Source organism: Eschrichtius robustus, chromosome 3 (genome assembly GCF_028021215.1).
Source record: "Eschrichtius robustus isolate mEscRob2 chromosome 3, mEscRob2.pri, whole genome shotgun sequence".
Taxonomy (NCBI): Eukaryota; Metazoa; Chordata; class Mammalia; order Artiodactyla; family Eschrichtiidae; genus Eschrichtius; species Eschrichtius robustus.
The window spans coordinates 114,143,912-114,156,181 of NC_090826.1; the positions used below are offsets into that span (position 1 = coordinate 114,143,912).

General features: G+C 51.6%; 1 protein-coding gene across 3 annotated transcripts in view; it reads right to left on the reverse strand.

Moving 5' to 3' along the window:
- The window catches only part of IQGAP3 (IQ motif containing GTPase activating protein 3), a 40,758-nt gene that overhangs the window by 9,095 nt on the left and 19,393 nt on the right, over positions 1–12,270 (reverse strand). For 2 of the 3 annotated variants that reach the window (XM_068541031.1, XM_068541030.1), the window contains exons 16-27: positions 11,063–11,153; positions 10,004–10,171; positions 9,772–9,911; positions 9,497–9,667; positions 6,310–6,393; positions 6,079–6,150; positions 5,908–5,977; positions 2,996–3,204; positions 2,132–2,284; positions 1,673–1,836; positions 1,111–1,335; positions 104–244 (exon numbers count right to left, since the gene is read on the reverse strand). In XM_068541031.1, the coding sequence (XP_068397132.1) occupies positions 104–244; positions 1,111–1,335; positions 1,673–1,836; positions 2,132–2,284; positions 2,996–3,204; positions 5,908–5,977; positions 6,079–6,150; positions 6,310–6,393; positions 9,497–9,667; positions 9,772–9,911; positions 10,004–10,171; positions 11,063–11,153 (1,688 nt within the window). The remainder of the gene's footprint in view (positions 1–103; positions 245–1,110; positions 1,336–1,672; positions 1,837–2,131; positions 2,285–2,995; positions 3,205–5,907; positions 5,978–6,078; positions 6,151–6,309; positions 6,394–9,496; positions 9,668–9,771; positions 9,912–10,003; positions 10,172–11,062; positions 11,154–12,270) is intronic. The other variant, XM_068541032.1, reaches the window with a different exon arrangement.

The window sequence follows — 12,270 nt, forward strand, 5'->3', positions numbered from 1 at the left end:
TTCCCTTCCTGCTTCCATCCTTCAGTATTGCTCTGCTCTCCCCATCGTGGCCTGGCCCTCTTGAGATCCTGTGCCTAGGCTGGTGTGCGGCTGGTGCACATACGGAATTTGGTCCACAGATGAGATGATGGCTGCAAGGAACTTATCGGTCATGGCAAGGAGGTTGCGGAGGGAGATGTCCAGTCGTCTCTGGACCTCGGGGTGGCTCAAGGCCTGCTCTGGGGTGATGTCATAGGGGAGGTGGCTATGGGCAGAGAGAGACAAGGTATCAGCCAGAAGCCCCTCCCATGGCCTCCCCTCCCTGAGGCTCTACCCCCTAAATTCATCTAACAACAAGATCTCATACATACACGCTGAGGGCAGCCCAGCATATGCTTAAGGGGATTAGGCCAGAATAAGAGAAAGGACTTGGAGAGGACTAGAGTGATGTGGGTGGAAGAAGAAAGAGATGGAGCACCCAGGGGGAGGTGGAAGAGTGTAGGAGGAAATGGAGGACCTGGAGTCTATGGAAAGATCCTAAGGGGAACCAGAGGAGACCAGGGCCACCCTGCATATCTTTGGTAGTTGTGGTGGTGGGGAAGGCTGGGCCAGGCCTTGCAGTAGCCCCATCCTATATGCCTGCGTGCCACCCAGAGAAGCCACCAGCGCCGCCTACTCTCCTCAGCAGCTCCATTTCCCTAGTACCTATGCACCTGGGTTAATGCCTCCAATCTATAAGGTCAACTTATTTCTCCCACTATCTCATTTGCCTATTCATCTATAAATTTGAATATTCAACTATACTCCTATCAATAAGGAGTCCATATCCCAACTCCCAGTAAATCTGACATATCATTTGCAAGCACTGACATGGCAATTAAACACATCTGCATATTCATCTGTGCTCATTCTATGTTAAGCGCACCAGGTCTGGTGTCATTTACAGCAGTTCCATGTTAATTACCAGAGGGGGTCTAAAGGCTACCATATTTCATCCTATAGGGCTGGTGTCATATTTGCATAAATCAGCATGCTTATTTATATGCCACCTTCAAAGCACACTCAAGCTTCCCCAGTGAGGCCCCAGACTGAGCTGATCAAAGAGAGCTCTCCCTCTGCCCATCTGCTCACCTGCGCTGCCCTGTCTGGGCCTCGGTCTGGTTGATCCAGCTCTTGTAGAGGTGGACAGGGTCTGTGTGGATGCTGAGCATCTTGTCCTCCAGCACATCCTGGATCACCTTGCCCAGGATCTCCCGCAGGGCACTCTGTCCCCTCCCGTTACGATAGAATCTCACCACCAGCCTCACCACCGTTGGGTTGCCTGTCACCATGTCCTGGGGCTGCTCCACCTTCGACCTATGGGTCAAGAGGTAATTGAAGCTGGTCTCCTGCCTCTGTGTAAAATAGCTGCTTTTCCTTTTGAGATTTTTGGCTCTTTAAAGCCTGCTCTGGTATCCCTCCTGTTAAGGAATGTCTTGTTATCTCTGTCTCGGCCTTTGTGCTAACATGTCAGCACATGTCCTCCCTGCATGCTGTCCCAGGAGATGTCTTGTCTCCATGGGAGGCAGAGAAAAGAGGTCTTCTGATTCCATTTCTACCTTCAAACCTCAATAAATTGTCACCTTGTGAAGGAGCCAATAGTGGCATCTCTTCACCCATTCTCTTCCCATTCCTTTGCATCTGGAAAACCTACTTGATTTCCTCCTGGAGTGCTGTCTTGAACAACTGGAGCAGGAGATAGGCCTCTCGGCGGTTGGAGGCATAGTTGTATAGACTGAAAATCACTGATTCCATGAACTTGGTGGTTTTGTTCTGCGGCATCTGAAAGATCAGCTTGGCCAGGTAGATGGGTTGAGTCTGTACGCAGTGGGGGAGATAGGAATAGCTGATAATGCACCTTGAGGACTAGTGATCAGATAAAGAAAGGCTCTGCTGATTGGAACTTGGAATAGAGAACACTGTCACACTTTCTGGGGGGTACTGGGAACATTCCAGACAAATGAACAGAGGTAGTCTCTTTCCCTGGGTACAAGGCATTAGGATTGTAGGAAAGAACACCTTACTTGCAGGTAAAGGCACAGACATGAAGGCCTCAAGGTCCCAGACCCTCAGGAGATAGTGGAGATATCTCCTTCCAAAGTCCTCTGCTCACCTGGAGCAGGTAGAAGAGGTGTTGGTAAGCTTCTAGTTTCTGCCGTTTCTCTCTGCTCAGCGACTTTAATCCCTTCTGCTTGTCCAGAACCATCATATCTGACAGCTGTTCCTTATTCTTCTTGGTCAGCTTCTTGCAGTGGGAGACCACTTCCTGCAGGGGCGGGGGAGCGTGTGATACAACCAACCCAGGCCAGCACAGAGCACAGAACATATGGTCTAGAATCAGTGCCTTGAAGAGCCAGGGCTTTCTGCTGTTCAAGGTATTCAAGGAATGAGCCAAGGGAGATAAATAGCTCTAGGGTGAGAAAGGGCCTCCCACTGCCCCGAGACTCCATCTGGCACCTCTGCTGTCACAGGGTGAGTCCCCAAAGAGAAGTGGGTTACCAGACTGAGGCACCATGTCTATTCGTTTCTGCTATTATTTCTTATTAGACTGTTGTACAGATTTGAGGTGGAGATATCACTATATCACTTCCACCCCGTCACTGCATATTTGTATGGTAATTTACAGTTTAAGGAGTTTTCATATCTATTTTTACATTTGGCCTGGTGAGGTAGGCACTCTCATTATTCCCACTTTACTAATGAGGAAACAGACCTAGAGGTTAAACAACCAGCCCGCAGTCCCATCACTAGGAATCAGCAGAGCCAGCCATTCCAATTTTATGCCCAGTGCTCTTTCTGCTATATCATGTGCCCCAACAAATTACTAGAAGGGCAGAGGACCACTGTACAAGGACCTGAGCCATGTGATAAAATCCAGACCTTTAAAAAATATTTGATTAGCAACCAGAGAATGGCCAGCATCACCTCTCCAGGGGCAGCTAGATTTGGGAGAAGGGTGGGCCAGTGGGCCCCTCACCTGCAGGGTGATCCGATTCTTCACCAGCAGGCCAATCTTGATGTCCATGAGATTGAGGTCCTGCTCCAGCTGCTGATTGGACCGGATCTTCCTGACCACCTCTTCCTGGAGCTTCAGCAGCTCTGCCTCAGCCAAGAAGTCCTGGTGGCTTTGATTCAAGAGGTGGGCAAATCTGCGTACCACGCTGAGAGGGGGATGGGGCGCGCGGACTGGCGGGAAGGGAAGAGGCGCCGGGATTAGACATGCCTTCGCTAGAGGCTTCCTCGCCAGCCCCCTTCCCCAGTAATCCCTCCCTCAGTGTCCATTCTGCTGGAGGCTAGCAGGTCCCCAACCCCAGTCCTTTTCTAATTAGTTCTGCCTGCAGTTGGAGGGCAGTGGGCAGCCTCCCAGCCAGTCCTGTCCCTGAGCTCCTTATCTTATAACTAGGGATGACACAAGAGCTGTCCTTCCCCTGCCTGGATTCACCCCCAACCTGGGTCTATCTCGGTGACCTCCCACACCAAAGTCAGAGCCCTAGCATCCTCTGATGATCCGTTTAGGCCCCCCTATTCTGATTCACTCCCCACTCCTGCTGGGCCAACTTACTCATCCTTCATCCCAAGTTCACTTCCACCTATCAGCCTCCACTCAGCCCTGCCTGACCCTCACACAACCCTCCTCCGTCAGGAGTGTCTGCGTCGGGGGAGCACAGATAGAAGCAATGTTCAATGGATTTTATAATATAGGGAGGTCAGAGTTAGAGGGATTCTCCTTGAATCTCTTTTGGAATGATATTTGAGCAAAGAGAAGCCTATGAGCTAAGCTGCCGGGAATAACAACAAAATATCAACTAAGACATATAATGTTCACTATGGAACAGAAACTGTTCTAAGTGCTTTAACATACTTAAAACAACCCTGTGAGGTCAGCACACTGTAACTTACTGAGGAAATCACTCCGGCACAGAAAGGGTAAGTACGTTGCCCTAGGTTACACAGCTAGTAAGAAATGAAGGAGTCAGATTTGGAGGATAAACAAAACTAGGCCTAGTCCTTAAAGGCAGTCCAGTAAGGGAAGCAGACAAATAAACCACAATTCACTACAGTGTGGTTAGTGCTCTGAGAGGGGCAAGCATGGGGACCTTTGGGAAAGTGAAAGCGGGCCACCAAAGGCCACCTGCGGAGTGAAGAAAGGCTTCCGGGAGGAGGTGAGACCCAACCTGATGTCTGTGAAAAGGAGGTGAGAGAGAGTGCTCTTGGCTGTTTTAGGAAGTGCTAGAAGTCCATCATGTCTGTAACACAGTGTGGAGGGCACAGGTGCTGAGGGACAGGGCTGGGGGTCAGTGAGGTCAGAGGTGCAGGGAGAGGTTGGATCAAAGAGTTTTGGAAGCTGTGCTTAGGAGACTGGACTTTATCCCCAGGGCAATGGGGTGTCGCTGACAGGTTTTAAGAAGGAGAGTGACAAGATCATGAGGTTTAATGGACTAATCTGGCTACTGTGTGGAAGACAGATCTTTGAGGAGTGAAGAATGGATGAACCAATGGAAGCCAGTTGATGGCATCTTGGATTCACGAGATGTAGCACCTTAACTCATTTAATCCTCACAACAACCATACCTGATCGTTATCTCCATTTTATAAATGAGAAAATGGAGGCAATAAAGAAGTTTAGTAACTTGCCTAGGGCCACACGGCTAGTAAGTGGCAGTGCCCTGAGTGGAGCTGGGGCTAATGAAATTGGGAGACAGACCTGGTAAAAACAAGTTCTTCCAGAAAAACTATAAACTAAAGAGAAGAAAAAGAGATCAAGGATGGTCAGGGCAGTGGTATTAATGCAACAGCAAGAGAAAAAACAGAAAGGGCCAGGCTGGGCAGAGGTAAGGAGGGAAAAGCAGCTAGCTGCCCGGAAGCAGATGGCTAGAGAGGGGCAGGTGGTACCCCTGCCGGCAGGACAGGGTGGGAAGATGGACTAAGGAGGTGAAGGAGATGATTCCTGAACAGTGTACTCAACCTTGAAGCCCACAGGTGTGGCCTCAGGCCCAGGAAGGAAAGGGGCCTACCTCTTCGGAAACCCATGGGCTGGAGGCAAACCTGGAGATAGACCACTAGTCCGCTTCACCAAAAGGAGGGGGACCTCCAAGGCTGGGTTTCTGGGCTTTAAGAACAGGAGCCAAGAGCAGCCTAGAAGGACCTCTTTAAGGCTTTAGATGTATGCCCAACTACTGGGAGCCATGGGGCAGGAAGATGGAGCTCCCTCAAGCGCTCCTCCTCAAGTTCCCTAGCACTGCAGAGAGGACCCCAGGTACCTCGCCTGGCTTCCTGTGTGTTGGGCCACAGAGGGCGGGAAGTGGAGGAATCATGGGTCAGGGAAGAGGGCAAAGTGGGGGAAGGCTGGAACTCTAGGGAGAGGAGAAAGATCCTTTTCTTTCTTTCTTTCTTCTTTTTTTTTTGCTTGTGTGGTAGCAACAGGAAGATAATCTAAGACTGGTACAGAGGTACAGACAGAACCTTGTTAGAGGGGCTTTTCCTGTGATGAGGCTATCTCTTACTGGGGTGGGGCAGGGGGGCTTTTGTTACCACCTCTGTTCCACATTCCTGCACAGACAACTTGTACCTTCCCCTTACCCGCTGTGTGGCCCCAGGAGGGATATCTAGACCTCCCTTCCTATCCCTCCCATCAAACTGGGGTATCTGCAAAGGCAGGAGCACATCTCCTCATTCCTCCACCCACCCTGGGTCCTAAGACAAGCTCAAGGTTGGGGATATCAGCTGTTGGTGAGAGAAAAAGGCTTAAGAAGGCCAGACAACTTCTCTAAGGTCCCAGTTTGTGAGCTGTGGGGTCATGTGACTTTCTACCTTGCTAACTGTTGAAAGCCAGGAAACTCGCAAAGACAGACACGTGCACAGACAGAGGAGGGAAGCCAGGCAGTTTACCTAACATCCTGTAGTCATCCCGGGCTTTCCTGGCTCGGAAAAATGCCTGGATCTTCACGATGGAGTTAACCTGCCAGGAACACAGATGGGAAAAGGGTTGCTGGCTGCCTGTGCTCTGGTCTCATGGATAAAGGTTGGATATGGGGACAGGGAGAGTGGGATGACACTCACATTCTTCTGGAAGTAGCCCAGACGCCTCCGGTATCGCCTCCGAGCTGCCCACATCCGGGCCCAAGCCTGGATCTGGGGGCAGAGACACACTGCCTCAGAGCTCCAGGCTCAGGGCCCGCCCTCCAGGCCAATCCAGCCATCTCTAGAGGTCATAGGAGGTGAGGGGACTAAAAACTGTTCTCAGAGAGTCCTTCAAGAGAGACAGGAACCCACCCAAATCATGATAGCTACCTTGATTACAGCATTCGTGTTTGCTTTTAAATACTGCAACCGTTCCAGGTAAATCTTCCGCTGTCTGTAACCCCGCCAATGAGCCTGAGATCAGAAGGGAAAAAGCGGTAACCCCAGCTGGTCCCTGTTGGCCTGAGAAGCTTGTGGGAAAAGCCTCGTCCTGGGATCTCCAGGGAAGGGGCGGGGGGTGTGGGGAGGCAGGAAAGTAGAGGGGGAAGGAAGGGGAAACTGGCCCTGTTCTCAAAGAACTTCCAACTTCATGGGGAAGACCAAACGTCTGCATGTAGCCAATCATAGCCTCTGCCACACTCCCTGGTCCCACACACACACACACACACACACACACACACTCACGCGTGCACCATGCAATCAAACATACACACTCATGCTAAGCAACACCTCCTCATAGAAACAACTGTTAAGATAAAAGCGTAAAAGATATTAACAAAGCATACATCTACTCACCAGCTTCACCACAGCATGTACCATAACCCCCCCAACATACTAATCCACCCACATAAAGACTACCCACACTCTGTCACACACTCCATGGTCTGGAGAGGCACATGGTGGCATGGGTGGAAAGTGTATGCAGGCACAGAGCTGTGTGCCCACCATCTCTGCCAATGGCCATCTGGGCAGCAGGTCATTCATGCTCTCATAACTCACCCTTCTCTTTACAACTCTACCATTCAGCTCTGAACCCCAGCTCTAAGCAAATCTTCCCTCCAAGGCCCCCAGTAATTCAGCTGTCAGGCTGATGCCCCTCCCCACTGCTAGTCTGCTGCAAAGGGTCTAAATGACCATCTCCTCCATAAATCACATCCCCTTCGGTCCCTAAGACACAAATCTCATGGCTCCCTTCTGTTTTGGTCTCCTTCCTAGGGGCCTCTTCCCTTTCACCCCAAGCTTGTGTGAGATTAATTTTCCTAAAGTACCACTTAGACCATGTTTCTTCCAGCCCCAAAGTTTCCAGAAGTTCTCAACCATCTGACCCCACACTCCTATCTGTCTACTGATCCCTACTTCCTTAAGGATTTTAACCACCTCAGACATTTCACTTTCTTCTAAACATGCCTTATGATCTTCTGCCCCTGAACCTTTGTCTATGCCCACCCTCACCTCAGCCCTGTCTCTACCTACTGAAATCCTATCTTTTAGGGAACACATTAAACATCTCCTGAGAGCTCAGGCCCTGGAGAACACTCTGCCGCTGACATTGCCATGGCTTGGTGCGTTAAGAGCATCTCCTTTCAGACAACTGTCCCTCCCAGCCCCTTCTAAAGCCAGCTCTCTTGGCCAGGCTTTCCCCTAAGACTTACACTGTCCTTCTGTTAGGAAAGGATATAAAAGAGACAGCTTGGCCCCATGATACCAGCTGTCCATCTTGGAGCCTAGAGGCCAGGAAGCCCCAAGTCTGTGCCTTACCTCAGCACTCCTTCCCCTCCTACTCCAGGTACTGCCTGACATATTGTCAGTTGCTGTGGGGAAAGGCAGAGGGGTCTCTTCTCTGCTCTTACCACCTACCCACCCCCACGTGGCTGCTCCTTAAAGAGAAGGCCTCCCAATCTGGATTGGTCAGAATTCAGGACCCTGACTGGGGTCCTGGCCAGGGTCAGACCTCTCAGGAAAGATTAAAGTCTCAACACACCCAAGCTGCTTCGCTTCTGAGTCTCACTCCCCCTAGCTGGAGAGCAGGTAGCCTGGGGCTCTGGGCCCCCTCTCCCTTTCTCTGTCTCCCTGGACCCAGGCCAGAGCCGGCACAGATCCAGGATCAGTAGCAAACTCGCCTTCCGACACTGTGCCCTCTCCCACTGCTGGTGTGGCTTTTCTGCTCCTTAGAGTTGGTGTGAAATTCCAGGCTGTGCTCAGGAGGGAGGAATCCCTATGATTTAGACCACTAAATGCTGATTATTAAGGTTCTGTTTTGAATTCTGGGACCAATGTCCCGAAATTTAACGTCTCATAATGGCTCCCACCAATAGAGTATGTACTGCACTAAGTGCTACGTGTAATTATCCTACTTTACCCTCACAGTCAACATGAGGCGAGCACCACCATTATGAATGAGGAAACTGAGTGCTGGAGAGGCTTAAGTAAGGTGCCCAGAAGTAGTAGGACCAAGAGGCAAACTGCAGCCTCTGACTCCAAAGCCTGAGTTCTCAATGACCACCACATGACCCAGATCATAATCGAGGGCCATTGGCCAGTCTCAGTCTGTGCTTCTGTCTCCCTTGGGGTTCTCTGGTATCATCTCTGCATCCCTACTATCACAATATCTCACATCCACTGTATTCCAGTTCCTCCGATGGGAGAGATGTGATCGCTCACCTGTGTCTCTCACACCCATCTCTCACCCTTGCCCAGTGCCAAGTGGCATCCTTCGCAGATACTGGGCATTTGGAGGTGTTCATTAAATAAAGTCTCTTTACACTGCCAACGTTGCCATGAGGCCCTCCAAGTCACATCTGCCTGAGGAGCTCTGTTTGCTCAGCTCCCACTGTTCCTGGCTTGTAAAGTGCCTGGGCCCGAGGCCTCTCTTCCCAGCTGGCCTCGTGCCCCAGTCACTTGGGGGTTGGTCTCAGAGGCCACACTGGACCGTCCACAGGTTGGGAGAATAAAAATGGAAAGGCTGGCTGGAGAGAAGAGGTAGAGTTCTTTCCCTAAGGGATTCCACCCCTTTTCTGTTTAACCACCACCACCTCTTCACTACTCCTTTTCTAGGCAGGAAGTCCTCCTGGGGTCTATACCCTGAGGTCTCACTAAATCTTTTACTCTCCCCCTGGAGAAGCTAAAAAGCAGCTCTCATACCCTCTGGATGGTGATGATGATGCCAGTAACCAGCATTTATACCATGCTCTTGCCTATCTGCCAGGTACTGTTTAGATGTACTTTAGATATTACCTCAGAACAACCCTATAAGGTGGGTGCTACAATTTCCAGATTCCTAGTTTTCAGATGAGGAAACTGGGAGAGAGTAAGTAACTTGTTGAGGTCATGCAGCTAACCTGGTGGAACGGGGATTCAAACCCAAGTAGTCTGGGCTCCAGAATCCATGCTCTTAACCACTACTGTTCAGAGGCCAAAAGATCATCCCAACTCCACTCAGCAAAAAGTAAGTGGGGAGGAAACCCTGAAGCTCAGATACGCCCAGGCCCTGAAGCCTCAGATGGCCAGAGCCTGCTACCTGGATTTTGATGATTGCTGGGAGCCAGGTCCTCAGAAAGTGGGAACATTCAGCAAACTTCTGCCGAACCAGGAAGCCGCGGAGGCGGGCCTGGAGCCGGATAATGAAGCCCACATTGGCCTTCCAGAGCTGTTGGCGGTCGTGGGCAGCGGTGATCTTGGTGACGGCCAGCTGCGGAAGTAGGAGAGAGAGCCTTTGGTGTCCTGGTGGGTGCGAGCCTCTCCCACAGGAAACTTCCCATCCATGAGGCCCCTCCTTTGCAGGGGCCCACCAACCTGGATCTCCTCCCGAGTCAGGTGGGAGGTGTTGAGGCGGCAGCCGGAAGGTCGCTCCCAGGTCCCCTGGAAGGTCTGCAGATGGAAGTAGTAGGCGGTACCATCCTTCATGTCATGTTGAACCCAGAGCGCCGTATCCCCTAAGCAGAAACCAAATAAGCAGAGAAGGCTCAGAGGAGGCTAGAGGTGGCTGAGGCATGCAGAGAAGGGAGGGGCATGGTAAGGCCACTACCTGGGCGCCGCTTCTTTGCCATGGCATCTTCCAGGACTCGCTGGTACCCGTCAGCACAGTCAGGAACCACCCATCGGAGGCCCACGGAGGGGTTCCTTAACACCCGTTCTGTCTGGGCTGCCTTGCCCTCCTTGATGGCCTGATTGATGGCGGCCACACCAAGAGCCACTAATAGGGGCATTGGGAGGAAGTGGTCAATATTTCCCTGAGCCCCTCCCAGAGGCCCTGTCCTGTCTGTTGGGAAGGGATCCAGAGAAGAAGGACACAAAACCACTCTGCCTGATGGAAGGGACAAGGACATCCCAGGATGGACACAGATGAAAAGAAGCAGCATGCAGCTGTGCTTGGAGGAAAAGGTAGCAATCAAGGAAGGCTTCCTGGAGGAAGGCCGTGTAGGGCTGGGCTGGGGCTTGGTAAAAGGAAAGTCAGCTTGTACAGAAGCTCCAGGGCAGGATATGGTCAGAGAGCCTCAAGACAGTCTTTTAGGAGGAGAATAAAGTCCAAGAAGTGGGGGGAGTTGATGCAGTCCCTGCCTTCCAGTCACTCACAGACAGACAGATGGACAGATGGACTCCAGACACTGAAAACTAACACCATCAGCACCCCACACCAGAAATAACACCAGTGTCTATTTGTACTGACCTTGCCTAGTTTTCCTCAAAGCCAACCCCTCTTCGCCAACTTCAAGACTAAACATTCTCTAACCAGAGCCGATTGTTGGAACCCAGACTCAAGCTACCAGTAGAAAATGGGATGGGTTTTTGACCCCCACGTGGTTTCACATGCTCACATTGCAGGAGGAAAGTGTACACAGGAAGGCACAGAAGGAGGCAGTGGGTGGACTATGGGCTCTCGACTCCTGAGGATTTCCTGCCCAGCTGACTGCTAGGAAATCCATCCTACAGTCAAAGCAGCAGCCCTGTTCTCATTCTGGCCTGCCTCCCCAAAGAGGTTGAAATGGAGAAGGAGGTGACTGGGGAGGCTCCCGCCGAGCCCACATCTCCTCGCCTCCCCCAACCCCTCTCCCCTCCACTCCTGCCCCCACCCCTGCCCATTTACTCCTCTGAGCTGTGTTTGTGTCCTGGTTGGCTCTAACCACTTCCTGGCGGATCTCTTCCAGCCATAGCACAGCTCCAGGATCCCCTGTCACCTGGTAAATTGAGAGAGATGGGACAAGATGAGAGCCCAGGCTGGTCTCCCCAAGCCCAGCTGCCCAGGGGAGCCAAACTGCAGGCCCACATTGGGAGCCACAGGGTAGCAGTCCCCACTCCCCTCTGCCTACCCTGCGTGGGCATGGCCTTGTGGCTTCCTTGGACAGCTGCCAGTTCACAAGGTTCTTTCCTACCCTGCTTTCAGGCCAAGCATCAACTCGGCTTGGCCACAGCACCCCCAGAACCCTCTTAAACCCTCAGCATCCACCACTCTCTCAACAGCTCACTTCCCTGCCCTTGTGCCTCAGTCATGTCCAGGAAGAGCCCACGCCGGAGGCCCTACTTACCTGCCCCTCCTCCCCATTCCCCTACGCCTCAACTTATGGCTTCTTGGGCCCATCTGACCCTGACCTCCACCCTCTCCTTCCCATTCCTTTCCACGCTCCTCTGCCACACAAGGCAGTGGGAAGACTGCATGTGACCACGGGTCAAGTGAGCCTGTGCCTGCCACGCTGTCAGGCTTGTTCCCTCCCTTGCTTTAGCCAATCCCAACCCCAGACTCTACTCCCTCCCAGCTCTCCTCATTAATAGAGTGAATGTTCTAAACTAACATTTTATTGAGCACTGTGTTCCAGGCAGTGTTCCAAAGCACTTTCTTATGAACTAAAACTTGCAAAGCACATAAGACAATGCTCGGGAACAGAGTTAGAACTCCATCAACCTTAGCTAGTACTCCTGTCATATTACCTCACTTAAACCCTATAACTCTGAGACAAGTTCACTATTATCACAAGCTTGTAGGTGAGGGAACTGGGGCCCAGAGAGGGTAAGTAACATGTGCAGGGTCAGGTGCCAGGATGCAACCTGGAGTTGGATGCAACCTGGACAAGGATGCAGGAGTCCTTGTCCTCAGCCACTCTCTACGCTGCTGCCTGCTCTGGATGTTACAGGTTTAAAACCCTGCCACATTCTTCAACTCACTTGGTTTTTAACCCTCATTCCAGTAGGTAGGTAGGACCAGGGCATGTAGTATTTTACAGATGTATAAGGAGAGCTCAGGGATGTTAGGGAATTGCTGTAAGTCACATGGTCACTGAGTGTCAGAGCAGGGAATCC